The sequence below is a fragment of the Magnolia sinica genome, chromosome 5, assembly GCF_029962835.1.
Source record: "Magnolia sinica isolate HGM2019 chromosome 5, MsV1, whole genome shotgun sequence".
Lineage (NCBI taxonomy): Eukaryota > Viridiplantae > Streptophyta > Magnoliopsida > Magnoliales > Magnoliaceae > Magnolia > Magnolia sinica.
Window position 1 is genome coordinate 67,479,349 of NC_080577.1, and position 19,158 is coordinate 67,498,506.

A 19,158-nucleotide genomic window follows, 5' to 3' on the forward strand; every position below is an offset into this window, starting at 1 on the left:
TAAACCCGCTTTATGTCCATCCAATTACAAAACTGACAATACAATCACCTGGATACATGAATAGAATACCAACAATCAAGTCTTCCTAGTTTTAGCATGTCATATGACTATCCATCATGGTTGGATCCACCAAACGGGCCACGTGAATATCATGATAAACCGATCATCATTAAGAGCTTAGGGTATAGGCCCAAACTACCTGGAAATTTGTCAAATAAATATGCACAAATATTATTTTGAATTACCGAGTGAGCTAGTCTATTTAAAAAGGCACGTGGATCATCTATAGTTGATCAAGGCCTAAACTGGACCGATGGAAAGAGTACGAAAAATGAGAAATGTTCAACAAATTTCAGGACATTCGGACGGCGCACCTTGACATAACGGACATCAGAAGCTACTTGAGAAGTGGATGGCAAAGTTGTAAATAGCCATTACTATTACATGCCACCGTTAACACTCTATTGAACTTCGTGGCCCACCCGAGCAATATACCTGCTCCATTTCCGGACCTATGTCCTAACATGTTGTGTCAATCTCGATGAACAGAGTGGATTATACCACTTCAAACAATCTAATGAACTCCACGAAAATATTCAAGTTTACGTTACTTCCTTGTTTTCACACGTCACATGTTATTCATTATGTAAAGAAGTTTTAATGTTACGGGTCATGCATTGGCGGATCCTTCGGCCCACCTGAAGATTGGATCTACTTCAAATTTGGGACCATAGGTTAGCACGGGGTGCTGAAGATGGTGAATGGAGTGGATCTTCCAGAAGATCATCACAAGTGGACCCCACTTATTTTTAACAACAATATAGAAAAGAAACTCGTCCACATGCGGTAACAGAGGACGTGAAATCGTTGAAACCTTTTTAAGGGCCACTGTGATGTTTTTTACCATCCAACCTATTCATTAGGTCATGTACACATGGATGTAGTGAAAACACAAATATCAACTTGATCTGAAACTTCTCCAGCTCTCAAGAAGTTTTTAACGGTGGACGTTCAATCCCCACCTTATGGTCCAATTAATCATTGGACCTGCTTCTTTTATTGGATCACACCTTAAATTATCTGAAAAAGTTGATGGACGGTGTGGATCAAACGCATAAATCATGGTGGGGCATAAAGAAGTTTAACAAAGGTTGATTTTGTATTGCGCAAACAATTTAAAAGAAAAAATTTCCGTAGTCACTCGAAAGGGGTACTTTTGGAAACAAAAAATTTTTATTTAATGAAAAATCCCGGAGCGCATTCCACGTTCACCATTAAGCCAGACTCCTATCACGGAAAGAATTCAGTGAAAAACCACTTAGCGCTTTCCGTCTTCCGTGTTAATAACACATTAACAAACACCACTAAACACGGAAAATTTTCCCCATTCCGTGTTAAGTGCAAAAATTCAGCGTTAACAAACACGGCCTTAATGAAACTAAAGTTGCCACTGATGCACCACAAAAGACCCCATTTCCTTCCTACCTTGTCGAGATATTCCAAAAGGCAATCATTTTCTTGCATTTTTCAGCTCATACACAATTGTGAGCACCTACTAAAAGCCATCTACTATGGAAACACAATAAACAAAGGTGCAAAACTCTCCCCTCAATTCATCTTGCACAAAAAGAGTCCACGACACAATAATTCCACACAGTTTCTCTTTCTGGCAATAAGTTGAAACCTTCTTTTTCGGGATCGCCAAATCTCAGGCATAGCTTTATAGTTTTCTTCCAGTTTCATTTCTTGCAGCATTACAATGTCTATCTTTCGCCTGCATAAATCTTCAACCACAAGACACCTCCCAGGGTTGCCAAGGCACCACTTCTAGGATACCAAATTCATTTTCCAATTGATGCCACTCCCCTCCCCTTGTCCTTCTTGCCAGAATTCTTTATGCCTGATTTGGTTGTCCTCGTCATAATTTATGGCCAAAGCAAGGTTGTTTAGCTTGCCTATCTCCTTTTTCCTATTATTCTTCTCACATTTATTTCATGTTCTATGTTCTTTCTGTCTCTTTCTTCCAGAGTATATAGCAGCTTCTTCAATGCTGCCTCTCCTCCTCAAGTAAGTCCCAAACTGTACCTGAAATAGACCAGGTCCTCTTCTTTTGTATTGGTGCCACCTTCATTGATTTTGCATCTGTCTTCCAATGATTGTGATCCTCTTCCATGACTGCAGACTTCACTACTGCTGTTCCTCGACATGTTCCCTAAACCTGATATGAACTTTCTTAGGAGAGGAAGTCTTCAACACCAACATGTACAAAGTTGGGCAGATAATTTGTTTTATTGCCCCTCCTACAGTGATGTTAGATGAGGAAGTAGAACTCTACTGCACTTCAAGAACATACATGCATTGACATAGAAGATGAGAAAGCCAATTTTCATAAACTCTACCTTGACATCAGGAGTGTGCTCTTTGAAATTCAATTTATGCTGTCCAATGAGACAAAATAGAGTCAAGAATCTGCAGATGACAAAAACAAGTCTGATTTTTGAGGAAATACAAACTAACCCTTTGACTGGTTCTGCAGCAGTCGTCTACTATCAATCATATTGATATATATATATATATATATATATATATATATATATGAACTATTTCTTTTGAACATTTCTCTCCATATACATAGATGATTCCCTAAGTCAATGCATTCTCATAAAAGCTTCATGTGCAGTAGTCAAGTTGGATTAGGAGCAAAATCAGCAAATAGGATTGGTAAGACACTTGTTATGCGAAAAATGTTTTGCAATTTCAAGTGTTTGCGGACTTCTTAATAAATTTGTTGTTATCTCCCAAAAAAAAAAAAAAACCTTCATGTTTGTATTCATAAAATCAAGCACAACTTCATCCATGTTTTGTTATCATAATTATTAACTATCTTCATTTCTTTTATGGTTGAGACCATGCAGTTGATCTTTATAACTGGCTGAAGTTGGTGATTTGACAGCTTTTCAGGATTTTCATGATACAACATGAGAGAGAGAGAGAGAGAGAGAGAGAGAGAGAGAGAGAGAGTGATAGAAAGTAGAAGGATAGGAATAATGGAATTTCCACCCAACTGCTTGGCCTACACAGTCCCTGCGGATGATAGCATAAATCCTCTATTGATAAAAGGCAATTCATAACCCTCATCATTGCCTCATTTTTATGCAGATGGAGTTAGATATTCAAAGGTTCATGGAGAACCCCAATCAAAATTAACTTGAGTTCCCGCATTTTCTAACTTCATATCTTCAGCTCGCAGGTCATCATTTTGTTTGACAATATTGCCTAGCCATCAACAGCATAGATGGTTAGGGAGGTGGAATCGTAGTGAGGAAGACAGCTGAAAGTAGGTGCCCAGCAGTTGCGTTAAAGGGCATTCCTTGATGCAGCTGGAGGATGACAAGCAAGAAAAAAAATAATAATAAATAAAATTAAAATAAAACTAGACTGCTATTAGGGCAAGGACATTCTTCCTATCGCAGTGTTCTTTCCCTTCTAGGCTTTTAGTTGCCCGGGCCCCTGTTACCCAGTCTTGAGTTGAATAGTTGATTTGGTGTCTTGTCTGTTTTGCTTTTGTCTTGTTGTTGTTTTTCAATTTCTTTTGCTTTGGTTTTGTTTCCTTGATTTTTCTGTTTCTGTCTCTGTTTTGTTTGCTTTTGCCTTTTGGCATTCTCTACTAATATTTCTTCAATCTTCCAAAAAAAAAAAGGAGAGACACGGGTGAAGCGTCACCGAATAATGCAACTGAACTTGGGATAAAAAGGAGTCCATTCAGAAATCTAGAAGATGGGAAGGAAGAATATGACAGAGCACAGGCATGCATCTTCAGTGGTCCTAGAAGTCCAAACGTGGAAGGCATGCTTTCTGAGGCTGCCTCAGATGGAAGAAGCTTGTACTTGGGCAGACAGGAATGCCACAGATGAGACGAGAAAACCAGCACCAAAGATAGCGCCTACAGAGTTGCTATTTTTAGAGATAGGGAAAAGAACTGTAGTGACCCAGACTATAATTGAAATTACAAAAGGTATGCTAGGAGCTTCCCACACAATCAAAATTTTAGCTCAGGTCCATTTATCATGCTCCACCCATTTGTTCAATATAAAACCAGTTATCCTCAGTTGGAGCAGAGGCCCTCGAATACCAGTCATAATGCCATTCTGTTACTCTACCATATCAAATCAGCCTTCAAGGCGTCTATCTTCAGTGGCCAAGCCCTACCATGCTGTACACAGTACACACACTCCTACGAGCATTTCAGACATGCTGTTTTCCATGCAACCTTCTATCAACCTTAAGCTTTGAGCATTCTCAAAACCGTTAGGAGGAATCGAGAGTCTTGTAGTGGTTGATGTCATTTTGGGTTTCATGGAGTGAGGTACATACACTGTTGAGATTTTCAGATTTTTCCATTTCAGTTTCAGGTTCTGTTTTGTAGTGCAAGGAAGTAAAGGTCCGCATGACCCGTTTCTTAGCGTTTTGGTAGCTAGATGTTTTTGCTGGTAGTGGAGGCTTTAATTCTTTGGATCCCTTTTTCTAGCATTATCCTTTTGTTATAATGTAAATAAAAGGAAGAAAAGAAAAGGATACAACATTTACAAAAGGGACAAACAGAAACAGCACATTTACCAGAGCATTTATCATTCTCTAGGCATCCTGTGTTACTCAAGGATGGGATTGAGTACAACAAGGATTGGGTACCATGAATCCTATAAATTCAAATTGCAAGCATAAGGATACAGCATGTTTGATTACAACTCATCATCGTCGTCGTCATCTAAGCCTTACCCCAAATAATTGGGGCTGGCTTCATGAATCCTTTTCCGCCATTCCACTCTACATTCAAGGCTATCTAATAGACTACTACATAGCTTGATTACAATCAACGGGTTTGTGTTGGACTACAACTCATAACCATAATTCTCATCTTCATCACACGTTCATAGCCTTATCCTATCTACTTGGGGTCAGCTACAACAAATGAGTACTAACAAACCGTATATACTCTTTTTAGGATGAACAGTAAACAGTATATACTATATCAACACCGCTAAACAAGAACAAAATAAAATCAATGGTTTTCTCTAGTAGTTGTGTCTGCATCTTTCCAACATGTGGGTCACACACGAGCACTAGACACATCAACTTGCTTAGAAAATGGAATAACCCATAACCTTTAAAGGTTCTAAAGGCAGGTCTGGTTAATACTAACTGTGAAAGGCAAAGCCATCAGTGCGGGGTGTACAAAGCCAAGTAAAATATGAAAGCAGAAATATGTCACAATGCAAACTGTCAAAATCCACATACAAGGGTAAACAAATGCGGGTGAGATGGATAGGACTGTTTTTGAGGACGTTAAGGAATTGAAGAAGATGTCAGTTCAAATCTTAGTCGCATTAGTTACGAGTCCAATATGAATGTACAATAACTTCAATATGTAGGCTAGGGACAGTCATTAAAGTTTGGTCATTTCCACTTTATTCAATTATTACTTCAATTCAATTCAACCATGCATCCAAACAAGGACTAGACTAACAGGAAGAAGCAATGCAAATGTGCCAACAAACCAGCATTGCCCAATTCCAACAAGCAAACCATGATGAAAGGGTGAGTATATTACAAAAACTAGTTAAGAAATCAAATGAATAGAGAAAGAAAGAGGGAGATCCAAACCTCTCAATACGGCGATGCTCCAGCTCCAAATCAATTTTCCGCCAATCTTTTCCCTGTTCTTGCAGCAGAACTTCCCGAGGCTTGGCATCCCCGAATGGATTGACTTTAGGGCGGGGCTTCACAGCTCCTTCCACTGCCTGAGCAGCTGGGCTACCCGGCCGGCTTGACTGTGCACTTGAAGGCCTGCTAGAATGCGAGCTTGTCGGACGACTTGTCTTCCGGACCTCAATCTCTGAATCCACTTTCCTCCAATCCAGCCCTTTCTCAGCCAAAACATCCTCCCTCGGACGGGCTGCACCGAATGGGCTCGGCCGAGTCCTCCCAGGTTCATTCATAGATCCTCCACCTTCAACCCTTGGCGGATCCAAAACAAGCCGTGGCCTCTCACGCTCCACATCTCGTGGTGGGCCACCCCTGCCCCATCGATCAGAATCCAGAGTTGAATCCCTAAAACCCGAACCAAAGCCGCCGGATCTAGCTGGAAGCGACTTCTTCCCGGAAGCCCAGTTATCGACCTCGTCAGCACGTGACCCACTTCCTCCACCGAGGGAACCATATCGATCATGTCGTCCAGAATCCATAGGAACAACTGCAGCAGGCTTCTTCACAGCTGCCCAATTATCAACCTCATCAGCACGAGAAGGCTGGTCAAAATCAGAAGTTCTAGGCGGTGGGCCCCTACGTTCCTCATCAAAACCCCCATAAGAAGATCTGTGACCTCCGCCACCCCAAGACTCGGTGCCCTCATCCGACCTATCCCGCATGCGGCCAATCGGGGCAGGACGACCAAATGAGCGGAACCCACCACCAAGACGGCCATGCTCGATCTCTTCAGCAGTCCGCTCCTTGGGCCCGGTTGGGAGGCGAAACATCTCTTCATGCGTCAATCCCTTGAATTCCAAGGAAGAATCACGCTTTCCACTGCCAGGTCCAACGTTACTACCTGTCGTGAATTCTGATAGTGTCATGACCTTCTTCTTCTTGGGTTTCGCGGCGGTGGCTTCCTTGAGGCTGGGGAAGCTCTGAGAGGATTCTCCAGCGGAGGATGCGGCCACAGCGGCTGCAGCGGCTAGCTCTTCGGCCTCTGCGCGTTCGGCATCTGCGGCCCAAGCGCCGACTCCTGCCCAGGGTTTCGACATTTTTGTGAGGAGATTCGATGGAAATAGGGTTTTGAAGTTTGGATTTTGTAGAGAGAGAGAGAGAGAGAGAGAGAGAGAGCTGAGGCTCCTTAAGGGAGCCGGAGCTCCGCTAACATGCGCGGTAGGAAGAAGGGGTGGTTGTGCTGCGGCTGCGTATTATGGGTTTTCGGATGGAAGAAGAAGCCCGATGGGTACTACATCCACAAGCACCCGCACGTGCCAAGTGACTAGGCGTGTGGGCATTCAGCTCGAGCGTCTGTGACCTCGTGTTTCCTTCGATCTAAAGAAAAAGGTTGTCCACTCGTCAGGTGGACACAGCGCGTTCACAAGCGATCGACACTGCAAATGGATGCCAGCGGTTCCATTCAGCTTACAGGTGTGGCCAATTGATTTTCGATGAGGTCCTCGTGGATGGGCGCGGCTTCGGTGAATCGGGTGTTTCTTGCACTCGGTTTGATTTTGGTTACATGAGGTGCGTGCGGGCATGCCGTGACCGATTGTACGGCCTGATTCAAACTAAACAACTTGGGGATGATTGTGAGTGTGTGTGTGTATATACATACATATATATATATATATGTGTGTGTGTGTGTGTGTGAGATACGAGAAAATCAGTCACTATTCAACCACTTATGATGGAATTATAAGATGATCGGGTGATATTTAACAAAGCAGGGTTCTTCCTTTCATGATAGGTTACTTCTTATCACAAAGTACAAAAGAACGTTAATATACTGGTGCAATCAAAAAAAAAAGAAAATATTTACGGTCGGTCGCAAAGAAAAACTTTAAGAAGCCTTTCTGGAAGATGAACTTGTATTGAGAATTAATATAGTATAGCATATGAGTAGAGACTTATGCCGTGTTTGTTAACGCTGAATTTTTGCACTTAACGTGAAATGGGGAAAATTTTCCGTGTTTAGTGGTATTTGTTAATGCGTTGTTAACGCGGAAGACGGAAAGCGCTAAGTGATTTTCCACTGAATTCTTTCCCTGATAGGAGTCTGGCTTAATGGTGAACGCGAAATGCGCTCTGTGATTTTTCATTAAACAAAAATTTTTTGTTTCCAAAAGTACCCCTTTTCAAGTTACTACGGAAATTTTTTCTTTTCAATTGTTTGCGCAGTACAAAATCAACCTTTAACCTGAGAAACTTCTTTATGCCCCACCATGATTTATGTGTTTGATCCACACCGTCCATCAACTTTTTCAGATAATTTAAGGTGTGATCTAATAAAAGAAGCAGGTCCAATGATTAATTAGACCATAAGGTAGGGATTGAACATCCACCGTTAAAAACTTCTTGAGAGCTGAAGAAGTTTCAGATCAAGCTGATATTTGTGTTTTCACTTCATCCACGTCTACATGACCTAATGAATAGGTTGGAGGGTAAAAAAACATCATAGTGGCCCATGTAACTTTGATCTCTTTGAACCGTTCGTACAACGGACGCAGATTGCGTACTACCCCCGCCCATCCCTAGCATCGTACAGGTAGTTCTGTGGGCGGGCCCACCGTGATGTATCTGTACATCCAAACCCTCTATCCCTTTTCTCATATTATTTTAAGGCATTAAAACAAAAATGAGTTAGATCCAATGATCAGACCACATCACAGATGACTCTTGCATTTAATGCAACTAGTGCATTTTAATGCAACCAAGATTACTATTTGGTGTGGTCCACTTGAGCGTTGGATCTGCCTCATTTTTGTGTTCATGCCTTAAAATAATCTGAGAAAAGGGATTGACGGTTTGGATGTACATATACATCACGGTGGGCCCACCCACAAAACTGCCTGTTTAGAGCTAGGGACAGGCGGGGGTAGTACACAATATGCGTCCTCGTTAAACACGCCGCTCATCTTAGATACAAGACGGGAACGGACTGGCTACTCCCACTGCCACCGGCCAGTGGCTGATGGTCGGTGCTCTGTGGGCCCTACCATGATGTATGTGGTTCATCCATGCCATCCATCTATTTTTTCAGATCATTTCATGGTATGGGACAAAAAATTAGGTATATCAAAATCTCAAGTGGGCCACATTACAGGAAACAGTGTTGAATAGTGTCGACCATTAAAAACCTTTTGGGGACCATAAAAGTTTTCAATCAAGCTGATCTTTGTTTTTTCCCTTCATCTGGGCATGTATGACCTGATAAAAAGATTAGATGTCAAATAAACAGTACAGTGGGCCTTAGGTGGATTTTAATGATGTATATCCAATCATTATTGTTTTCCTATGGTGTGGTCCACCTGAGATTTATATCCCTCTAATTTTTGGGGTGAAGCACTAGAATGATCTATAAAAATGGATGAACGGAATGGATGAAACACATACATCATGGAGGGGCTAACAGAGCACCGACCATGGTAGCTGGGGGAGTAGCCAATCCGTTTCCGTCTTGGACTGGACACGGATCATTATCTTGTTACTATTTTTGGTGTGGTCCATTTGAGTTTTGGATATGATTCATTTTTTAGATAATGCTCTAAAATGATCTAAAAACATTGATGAACAGTGTGGATATATGTAACGCCCTGAAAATCGAGGGTCGAGCAGGAGCCCAACTCCCGAGCTCCAACACATCACTTATGTAACATAGAAAATGATGATTAAATGTTGTCTGTATTAGTGCCTTAAACATGAGTGAGAATATACCAAACAGCATATCATACTTCAGAGACAATTAAATTTCGCAAGCGGAAGACTATGATAATTATATAAAATTTATAAACTGTTGTAAGTTTCGATAGTGTGAACATGTTACCAAGTTAAATATATACATGTATACTCCCAAAATGGACAAAATGAATATACATGGGTACTCCAAAATGTAAAATGACAAGTGTAATGGCATCTAGACAGCATCACTGCAACCTCGTCAATCAGAACACGGTCTACATAGACCCGCCTGATAGCTGCATATAGGAGAACTCCTGCTCATCGTCGTAAAAGTCCGGCTCTACCTTGAAAGCATCGCCATCATCTGTATCTACAATAAGGTCTAGTTGGTGTTTAAAACACCGTCCCAGAACATGGGAGTGAGTGATCAACTCAGTGGAGCTATGAAGCAAATGTTAACATGTTATCAATTCAGTCAAGCAGTAATAATAAAGCAATACAACAGGCATTCCTAAGTACTCTGATTAATGCAAGGATGATATGTGTTAATAATGCATGCCCTTGCCTGCACTACCTCTTGCAACAACATCTCACGATCATGGCATGCAACACTCCCGCTGTGCTCAACTCCAACGCCAAAGGCACTTGCAATACAGTGCATGTGCGTGATTAACCAAGTTCTTAATTAGACATATTCATACAGCAAGATTGGGAAGCTAAGGCACCCCCTTTATATCATTTACCCAAACAATGATCTATCTAGGGTCATCAATCCTAGTTAATCACATACGATTACAGTTCTAGGTCACTACGGAGAGGCTCGTCACCATCAGCACAGGCCTAGTTTATACTCCAGGTTACTACGGAAAGGCTCGTTGCCTTAACTTAGTTCTAATGTATACTCGAGGTCACTACGGGCTTGTCACCTGATCATAGGCTGACGCTCGAATATAGTGTCCCATACTACTGTATTCGGCTCACGAGTTTGGGTTACTCACTAGACACTATGGGGAGGCTCATCACCTCAATGTAAGCTGATAGCTCGGCCACGGTGTCCCATACCACCATGTCCGGCTCATGAGTCTTAGCGGATCGAGGTACCAAGGTTAAACAGGCTTTTCACTGGTGAGTTTAATATCTTAGATTCAAACAGTAGCGTCCATACATGGTGATCATACATTGGGCCAATCGGGTTACTTGACAAGCTCGACTAGTACTAGCGTACGTAGACTTAATCGACATGGAGTGCATAAGCAATTCGCATGGCCTAACCACTGTCGTCAAACGACATACGACTCGGATTCATCGAACATATCCATCATGGTTAAAACAGTTTGACCACCGACCGTGAACCATTACCGATTGCTTGGACTACATCATAGCCCTAATCACAATTTAAGCAATGGCATTCACATGTGATAGTCAAGACAGCATGTGACAACCAATTTCAGTATCCATCTCGTTTAAGCATTTCAACAAAACACGTAGTACACATGTTAACATACATAGGCATTCCATACATAAATCACGTAGTAGCAAGATAGATTACATAAAGAAAACTGTAACTAAAGATAAGGGGATTTAGAATCCCATCTTAATGCCCTCATCAAATACATTACATCAAGCATTTTCTCACTCAAGCATTTTATCAAACACTTAGACTACACATAGTACATACATGTAATAAGGTAGTTTAAAAAAATACATATAATAGTGAATCCTTCCACATAGGAGTTGCCACACGTACAACCATCATGTGTTCCCAAATGTCCATCACAACAAGCACAAATCATAATTCCATATCCATTCAGACATTTCAACAAACACATAGAATGCATTTAAAATAAACATAGTTACATATATGTGAAATATATGAAAAGCATTGTATCTAGGCATATGTGATAGCAATCAAGTCAGACATAAATCATTGCTGACATTGAAAGCCTTGAAAACCATAACTTAAACGTTTATAGTCCACACCTTTCGCTGATAAACGAGTATCGAACTCAGTTTGTATGCCAAGTCTTTGTCTACGGCACGACGGCCACCTATAGCATAAAATAAGTTAGCTATTTCATCACTTACACTATTTGAAACCCTAAAACAGATTAGGGTTAGGTTTTCTTACCTAAGAACGGAATCAGAATCGCCGGAATAACAATATAGAAGTGGTAATTAAGCACGTGGAGTGGCGGGGTTGAATCCCAAGAACAAACGTCAACTCTCTCTCTCACTTTCTCTCTCTTTCCTTCTCTTTTCTCTCTTCTCTCTCTTAGAGTTTTCCAAATTTGTATGGAATGAGAGAGAGAGAGGGTTTAAGGGGCTTATATAGGTCCAAAACTGATGGGAATGGCCCCAAAGCCATGGTATACTTGGGTTATAGTCAAATAGTGCCTGTTTTGGTCCAACGGAGCTGTTCTGTAAGCCCCTTTTCTACATGCGGTCAGACTTAAGCTCCCTGACATTGGATCTAGTTAGGCTAAATTTTCAGTCCGATTGGATTTGTGGATCGACCGTGGCGGACTAGTTTCAGTTCAACGGTCATCGTCGCTCGATCAGGGCAACGAGTACATGGACCTGTACTGGAAAATTTCCCTGATTTGAGGGTGTATTTGGGTCAGATTCTGACAATATGAAAGCTTAAATTTGGCCTGTAAGCGGATGGCCCAATTCATTTAAATCTGAGTTCATTTCCTAAAGGTATTCGCGTTTCTCACACACTTCGCTCCGAGCTTAAGATTTGTGCTTCTGGATACTATCTGGATTTGATTTCTGAGATGGTTGTCAAGTCCAGTAAGGCAGTCCTAACCGTATGGTTTGGCAGTAATCGGACTTTCGACGCATGGTCCAGGTCCGATACGGAGTTTCGGTGTGCTCCTAAGAGCAACTGGGTTAAGAAATTGATCCTAGATTTTAGGGTAATGTAGCGTTAATGATTCTACAAGTTTTGGATCTTGCAGTTCGTATTTAAAGTGGTTCAATCTAGTTTCAAAGCTAATCTAGTTTAGCACTTAGTTAATTTCATCTAATTTCTAAAGGATTTGGTCTTGAGTGATTTCTGCCTGAGGTGGTACTCGGGTCTTTGTACGGATGTTTCGAAGATGTTACAATCTACCCCCCTTAAAGAAAAATTTCGTCCTCAAAATTAATACCTTTTCGTACTACTCGAGAATCTGAGGGTAGTTCTTGTGAACCTCGGCTTCTGTTTCCCAAGTAGCCTCTTCCTCGGTGTGGGGCATCCATAATACCTTCACTAGCGGAATAACCTTATTGCACAACACCTGCTCTTTCCTGTCCAAGATACACATTGGTCGCAGTACATAAGTAGCATCCTCACTCAACTGTACCTACTCCCATCTAATAATGTGGGAAGGATCAGGAACGTATTTCTTCAACATCGACACATGAAATACGTTGTGCACGCCTATGAGTGGTATGGGCAAAGCCAGGCGGTACGCTACTACACCCACTCGATCCAGTATCTGGAATGGGCCAATAAATCTTGTCGTGAGCTTCCCCTTCTTGCCAAACCGAAGGACTCCCTTCATCGAGAAAACCTTCAGGAATACGTGGTCTCCGACCTCAAAACTTTAACTGTCGCCGCCTCGTATCGGTGTAACTCTTCTGTCTGCTCTGCACTGTAAGAAGTCAATGCCTGATAACGTCGATCTTCTCTGAGGTCACCTGTGCTAACTCGGGGCCAACTAAACTTCTCTTGCTAACCTCTACCCAGCTATGTGGTGGTGCTCTACACGGACGCCCATACAATGCCTCATAGGGGGCCATACCAATACTCGCCTGGAAGTTGTTGTTATAGGCGAACTCTGCATAAGGAAGACAGTCATCCCAACTGTCCTTAAAATCTAGTACACAAGCTCACAGCATATCTTCCAACACCTGATTCACCCGTTCCGTTTGCCCGTTAGTCTGTGGGTGGAACGTGGTACTGAACTTCAACTTTACACCCATTGCTTCTTGGATACGGGTCTAGAAGATAGATGTGAATCGTGTGTCTCGGTCCGATACGATCTCCATAAGAACTCCATGCAGACGCACTATCTCCCTGATGTATAATCTGGCCAAGTCGTCTGCCGAGTTCGAAACTCTAATAGGGAGGAAATGAGCCGATTTCGTTAACCGGTCCACAATCACCCAAATGGAATCATGACCCTTCCTCGTCTTCGGTAGCCTAGAGATGAAATCCATAGAGATGAAGTCCCATTTCCATTCTGCTATGGGCATGGGCTGAAGTAATCTAGGAGGTCGACGATGCTCTGCCTTGACCTGCTGGTATGTGAGACAACGGGACACATAATCTGCTATGTGGACCTTCATGTTGTCCCGCCAGTACGACCTCTTCATATCTCGATACATCTTCGTACTGCCAGGATGCATCGCCATCCTCGAATTGTGAGTGGCTTCGAGAACTTCCTTTCTCAAGTCATGAAGATTTGACACGCATAGGCGGCTACGATAACGTAAGCCCCCATCTGTACTAACTCTCCACTCAGAGTCTGCATCATCACTAGCTTGTTTCCTCAACTCTAATAACCCTTCATCTTCCCCCTGAGCCACGATGATTCAATCATCAATCAGAGGCTGTACACGCATGTGTACGATGCTCTCAACGGCTCTCCGACCGTAAGTTTTTACTCAAAGTCTCGCACAAACTCTACCATGTCCCACTCTGCTATCATCAGCGGAGCCACAAATGCTATCGTCTTCTTGCGGCTCAATGCGTCTGCCACAAGGTTGACCTTGCCAGGGTGGTAAGAGACCTCGAACTTGAAGTCCTTCAGGGTCTCCATTCATCGTCGCTGCCTCATATTCAAGTCTCTCTGAGTGAATATGTACCTAAGGCTCTTGTGGTCGCAAAAGAGCTCGAACTCCTCTCCATAGAGGTAATGTCTCTAGAGCTTCAGTGCAAAGATGACGGCCGCTAACTTTAGGTCATGCGTAGGGTAGTTTTCCTTGTGTTTCCTCAACTGTCGCAATGTATAGGCATTAACCCTGTCTTTTTGCGTCAAAACATAACCTAAACCAACACAAGAAGCGTCAGTGTATATCGTATACTTGACCCCTTGCTCTGGCAATACTAGCACAGGGGCGGACATCAACTTGTCCTTCAGTTCCTAGAAAGCTGCTTCTGCCTTCTCGTTCCAAGCAAACTTAAGATCCTTTCGAGTCAGCTGAGACAACGGTCTGGCTATCTTGGAAAAGTCTCGAAAGAATCGACAGTAGTAACCTGCCGGGCCCAGAAAACTCCTCACCTCAGTAACTGAACCAGGCTGCTCCCAGTCCTGAACTACGACTACCTTAGAAAGGTCCACAGTTATCCCTTCCTTGGACACCACATGTCCCAGGAACTTGACTTTTTCTTTCCAGAAGTGGCATTTCTTGTACTGTGCGAACAACTGGTTCTTCCTGAGAGTATCGAACACTGCTCGCAGGTGCTTCTTATGATCTTCCCGACTCTTGGAGTATATCAGGATGTCATCTATAAACACGATGATGAATCAGAATAGATACGGCCGAAACACCCGGTTCATCAAGTCCATGAACATGGTCGGGGCATTTGTGAGTCCAAATGACATCAAAAGAAACTCGTAGTGCCCGAAGCTGGTTCTGAATGCTGTCGTGGCCCAATCTCCATGTTGTTAAGAGTGGTGTTGCTGATGAAATGGATCGGCACAGGAAGTTCTGCGCCAAGTTTGTAGGCGAATTCACGTGCAAGCTTGCATATAAGTCGGCCGAAGGGGAGCGAAACAGTCGTCCGAGAAGAGCACGCAATCTACATTATCTATAGTAGTACATACGTAGGCACGCACAGCTTCTCTCCATGCCTAACTCGGTATAGAAAGTCTACCATCAGGCGCGTGCACTCGCTGTGATTGCTCCACCTGGGTTACACGTTGTACGTGAAGATGTGGGGGAGCAGGCGGAAGTCGTCGGTCATATTGGATGCCAAGAGGCTATTGTTTGGATTCTAGTGGGTCAGTTGGCCATAAAGGAATAGTGTGCGGTGATCCCTTTCACGTGCACTCCTAAGACTCTTCTCATTAGCATGGACTTCACCAAGCGGCATCCCCATGAGTCGGGCTATTAAACCAACATCAACTATGGCCTCCCGCCTTCCCACAGGAATTTTAAATTGCAAGGGCTCCAGTGTTGGCTCTCGAATATGGGCATAGAAGGCTCGGACAGTGCCCACATTTGCACGAGACTTGCCCTCAAATATGGCACCCCACCCGGCAGCCACCAGGCGGTCCATCACCAGATATTCCCCAAAGAGCTTCTCGTCCACGTGTGCTTCAAAGAGGACCCTGCGGCCCTCAAATCTTCTATGAGATAGATCCGCCAGTAGAGCTCTCTCGAGGGGAGCCTGGGAGTCGAGGTCCCGCTTTGTCCTTATCTCACGATCGATGCTTATACCTGCGACGGTGCCTTTCGGCCTCCTCGAATGAGTAGGGCGGCTAGGCCCGACTTCATCTGTGGAAGCTCTCTTCTTCCCCATGAGAGAAAGAAGTGTAGAGATGGAGAAAATAGCCGTTACAAGCTCGAAAAGAGCCATGGGAGCCAAATAACCTTAAAAGGAAGGTGGATTGGGAGAAATTTTTTAATATGAGACACAAAGCTATGGACTTTGAGCTCAAATGTGTAGGGATAAGAGAAAATGGGAGTAGTAGGAGATATGATTTGGAGGAGGATGATGGAAAAGAAGTATGTGGTGAAGGAAGTGAAGAAAATTGAAGAGTGGAAGGGGATTTGAGAGGAAAATGTGAGGTTTTGAGGGATTTGGAGAGCTTAGAACATAGTGGGGGAAAGAAATGAAGCAAATGGGACGAAAAAAGGGGTCCCATATGATTTCATGGGCCCCACAGCCTTGCACAAGTGTCGGCCCGACCGGCCCGGCGATGCCATTGCCGGTCCCTGGACCTCCGAGCGAGGGCTCGCCCCATGGGCGATGGCATCCCCCCGGGGTGCTGGAAATGTGTGGGGTCCACTTTGCCCCCCCTCGATTTGCACTTGTGGGCCCCGACTTCGTTTAAGTCACTTTGAGTCCCGATTTGCGTATATTCACGATTTTCGAGTTTATTGCGTGTGAAATGGGTTGGAGTCTCATCTAAACCTGTCAATCATGGTCTAGGAACGATCTGGGGTCACCACGCATGATCACAGGGGCGTACGAGCCCCGATTTCGACGGTCAGTTTCATCTATGAATGATCAGTTTCATCGACAGGCGAAACTTGGAAATCCTAGGACTGTTCCTATGTTCATCGCACCCTTCTAAGTCAAAGTACATCAGTGTGTGTCGTGAGACCATAACCGAGGTCTAGTTTAATCCAAATCATTCTCTGATACCAACTAGTAACACCCTGAAAATCAAGGGTCGAGTAGGAGCCCAACTCCCGAGTTCCAACACATCACTTATGCAACATAGAAATTGATGATTAAATGTTGTCTGTATTAGTGCCTTAAACATGAGTGGGATTATACCAAACAACATATCATATTTCAGAGACAGTTAAATTTTACAAGCGGAAGACTGATAATTATATAAAATGTATAAACTGTTGTAAGTCTCCAAAGTGTGAACATGTTACCAGGTTAAATATATACATGTGTACTCCCAAAATGGACAAAATGAATATACATGGGTGCTCCAAAATGTAAAATGACAAGTGTAATGACATCTAGACAGCATCACTGCAACCCCGACGATCAGAACACGGTCTACATAGACCCGCCTGATAGCTGCATATAGGAGAACTCCTTATCGTCATAAAAGTCCGGCTCTACCTCGAAAGCATCGTCATCATCTGCATCTACAACAAGGTCTGGTTGGTGTTTAAAACACCGTCCCAGAACGTGGGAGTGAGTGATCAACTCAGTGAAGCTATGAAGCAAAGGTTAACATGTTATCAATTCAGTCAAGCAGTAATGATAAAGCAATACAATAAGCATTCCTAAGTACTCTAGTTAATGCAAGGATGATATGTGTTAATGATACATGCCCTCGCCTACACTCCCTCTTGCGACAACATCTCACGATCGTGGCATGCAACACTCCCGCTGTGCTCAACTCCAATGCCAAAGGCACATGCAATACGGTGCATATCGTGATTAGCCAAGTTCTTAATTAGGCATATTTATATAGCAGGATTGGGAAGTTAAGGCACCTCCCCTTATATTATTTACACAAACAATGATCCATCTAGGGTCGTCAATCCTAGTTAATCGCATATGATAGCAGTTCTAGGACACTATGGAGAGGCTCGTCACCATCAGCACAGGCCTAGTTTATACTCCAGGTTATTACAGAAAGGCTCGTCGCCTTAACGTAGTTCTAGTGTATACTCGAAGTCACTACGAGCTCATCACCTGATCGTAGGCCGACAGCTCGAATACAATGTCCCATACCACCATATTTGGCTTACGAGTTTGGGTTACTCACTGGACACTACGGGGAGGCTTGTGACCTCAGCGTAGGCTGAAAGGTCGGCCACGGTGTCCCATACCACCATGCCCGGCTCATGAGTCTTAACGGATCGAGGTACCAAGGTTAAACAGGCTTTTCACTGGTGAGTTTGGTGCCTTAGATTCAAACAGTAGCGTCCATACATGATGAACATATGTTGGGCCAATTGGGTTACTTGACAAGCTCGACTAGTACGAGTGTACGTAGACTTAATCGACATGGAGTGTATAAGCATTCTGTGTGGCCTAACCACTGTTGTCAAAGGACATACGACTCGGATTCATCGAATGCATCCGTCGTGGCTAAAATAGTTCGGCCACCAACCGTGAACCATTATCGATTGCCTGGACTACATTGTAGCCCCAATCACACTTCAAGCAATGACATTCGCATGTGATAGTCAAGACAGCATGTGACAACCAATTTCATCTCGTTTAAGCATTTCAACAAACACGTAGTACATATGTTAACATACATAGGCATTCCATACATAAATCATGTAGTAGAAAGATAGATTACATAAAGGAAACTGTAACTATAGATAAGGGGATTTAGAATCTCATCTCAACGCTCACATCAAATACATTACATCAAGCATTTTCTCACTCAAGCATTTTATCAAACACTTAGACTACACATAGTACATACATGTAATAAGGTAATTAAAAAAAACACATTTAGTAGCGAATCCTTCCACATAGGAGTTGCCACACGTACAAACATCATGTGTTCCCAAACGTCCATCACAACAAGCACAAATCATAATTCCATATCCATTCAAACATTTCAACAAACACATGGAATGCATTTAAAATAAACATAGTTACATATATGTGGAATATACGGAAAACATTGTATCTAGGCATATGTGATAGCAATCAAGTCAGACATAAATCATTGCTGACATTGAAAGCCTTGAAAACTATAACCTAAATGTTTATAGTCCGTGCCTTTTGCTGATAAACGAGTATCGAACTCAGTTTGTATGCTAAGTCTTTTTCTACGGCACGACGGCCACTTATCGCATGAAATAGGTTAGCTATTTCATCACTTACACTATTTAAAACCCTAAAACAGATTAAGGTTAGGTTTTCTTACCTAAGAACGGAATTAGAATCGCCGGAATAACGATATAGAAGTGGTAGTTAAGCATGTGGAGTGGCGGGGTTGAATCCTAGGAACAAAGGCCAAGTCTCTCTCTCACTCTCTCTTTCCTTCTCTTTTCTCTCTTAGGGTTTTCCAAATTCGTATG

At 42.9% G+C, this 19,158-nt stretch overlaps 1 protein-coding gene across 1 annotated transcript in view; it reads right to left on the reverse strand.

Moving 5' to 3' along the window:
• LOC131246107 (eukaryotic translation initiation factor 4B2-like) overlaps positions 1 to 7,070 on the reverse strand; it is a 34,321-nt gene extending 27,251 nt beyond the window's left edge. The window contains exon 1 of the mRNA XM_058245975.1: positions 5,662 to 7,070. Coding sequence (XP_058101958.1) covers positions 5,662 to 6,800 — 1,139 coding nt within the window. The 5' untranslated portion in view covers positions 6,801 to 7,070. The remainder of the gene's footprint in view (positions 1 to 5,661) is intronic.
• Positions 7,071 to 19,158: the final 12,088 nt, after the last annotated feature.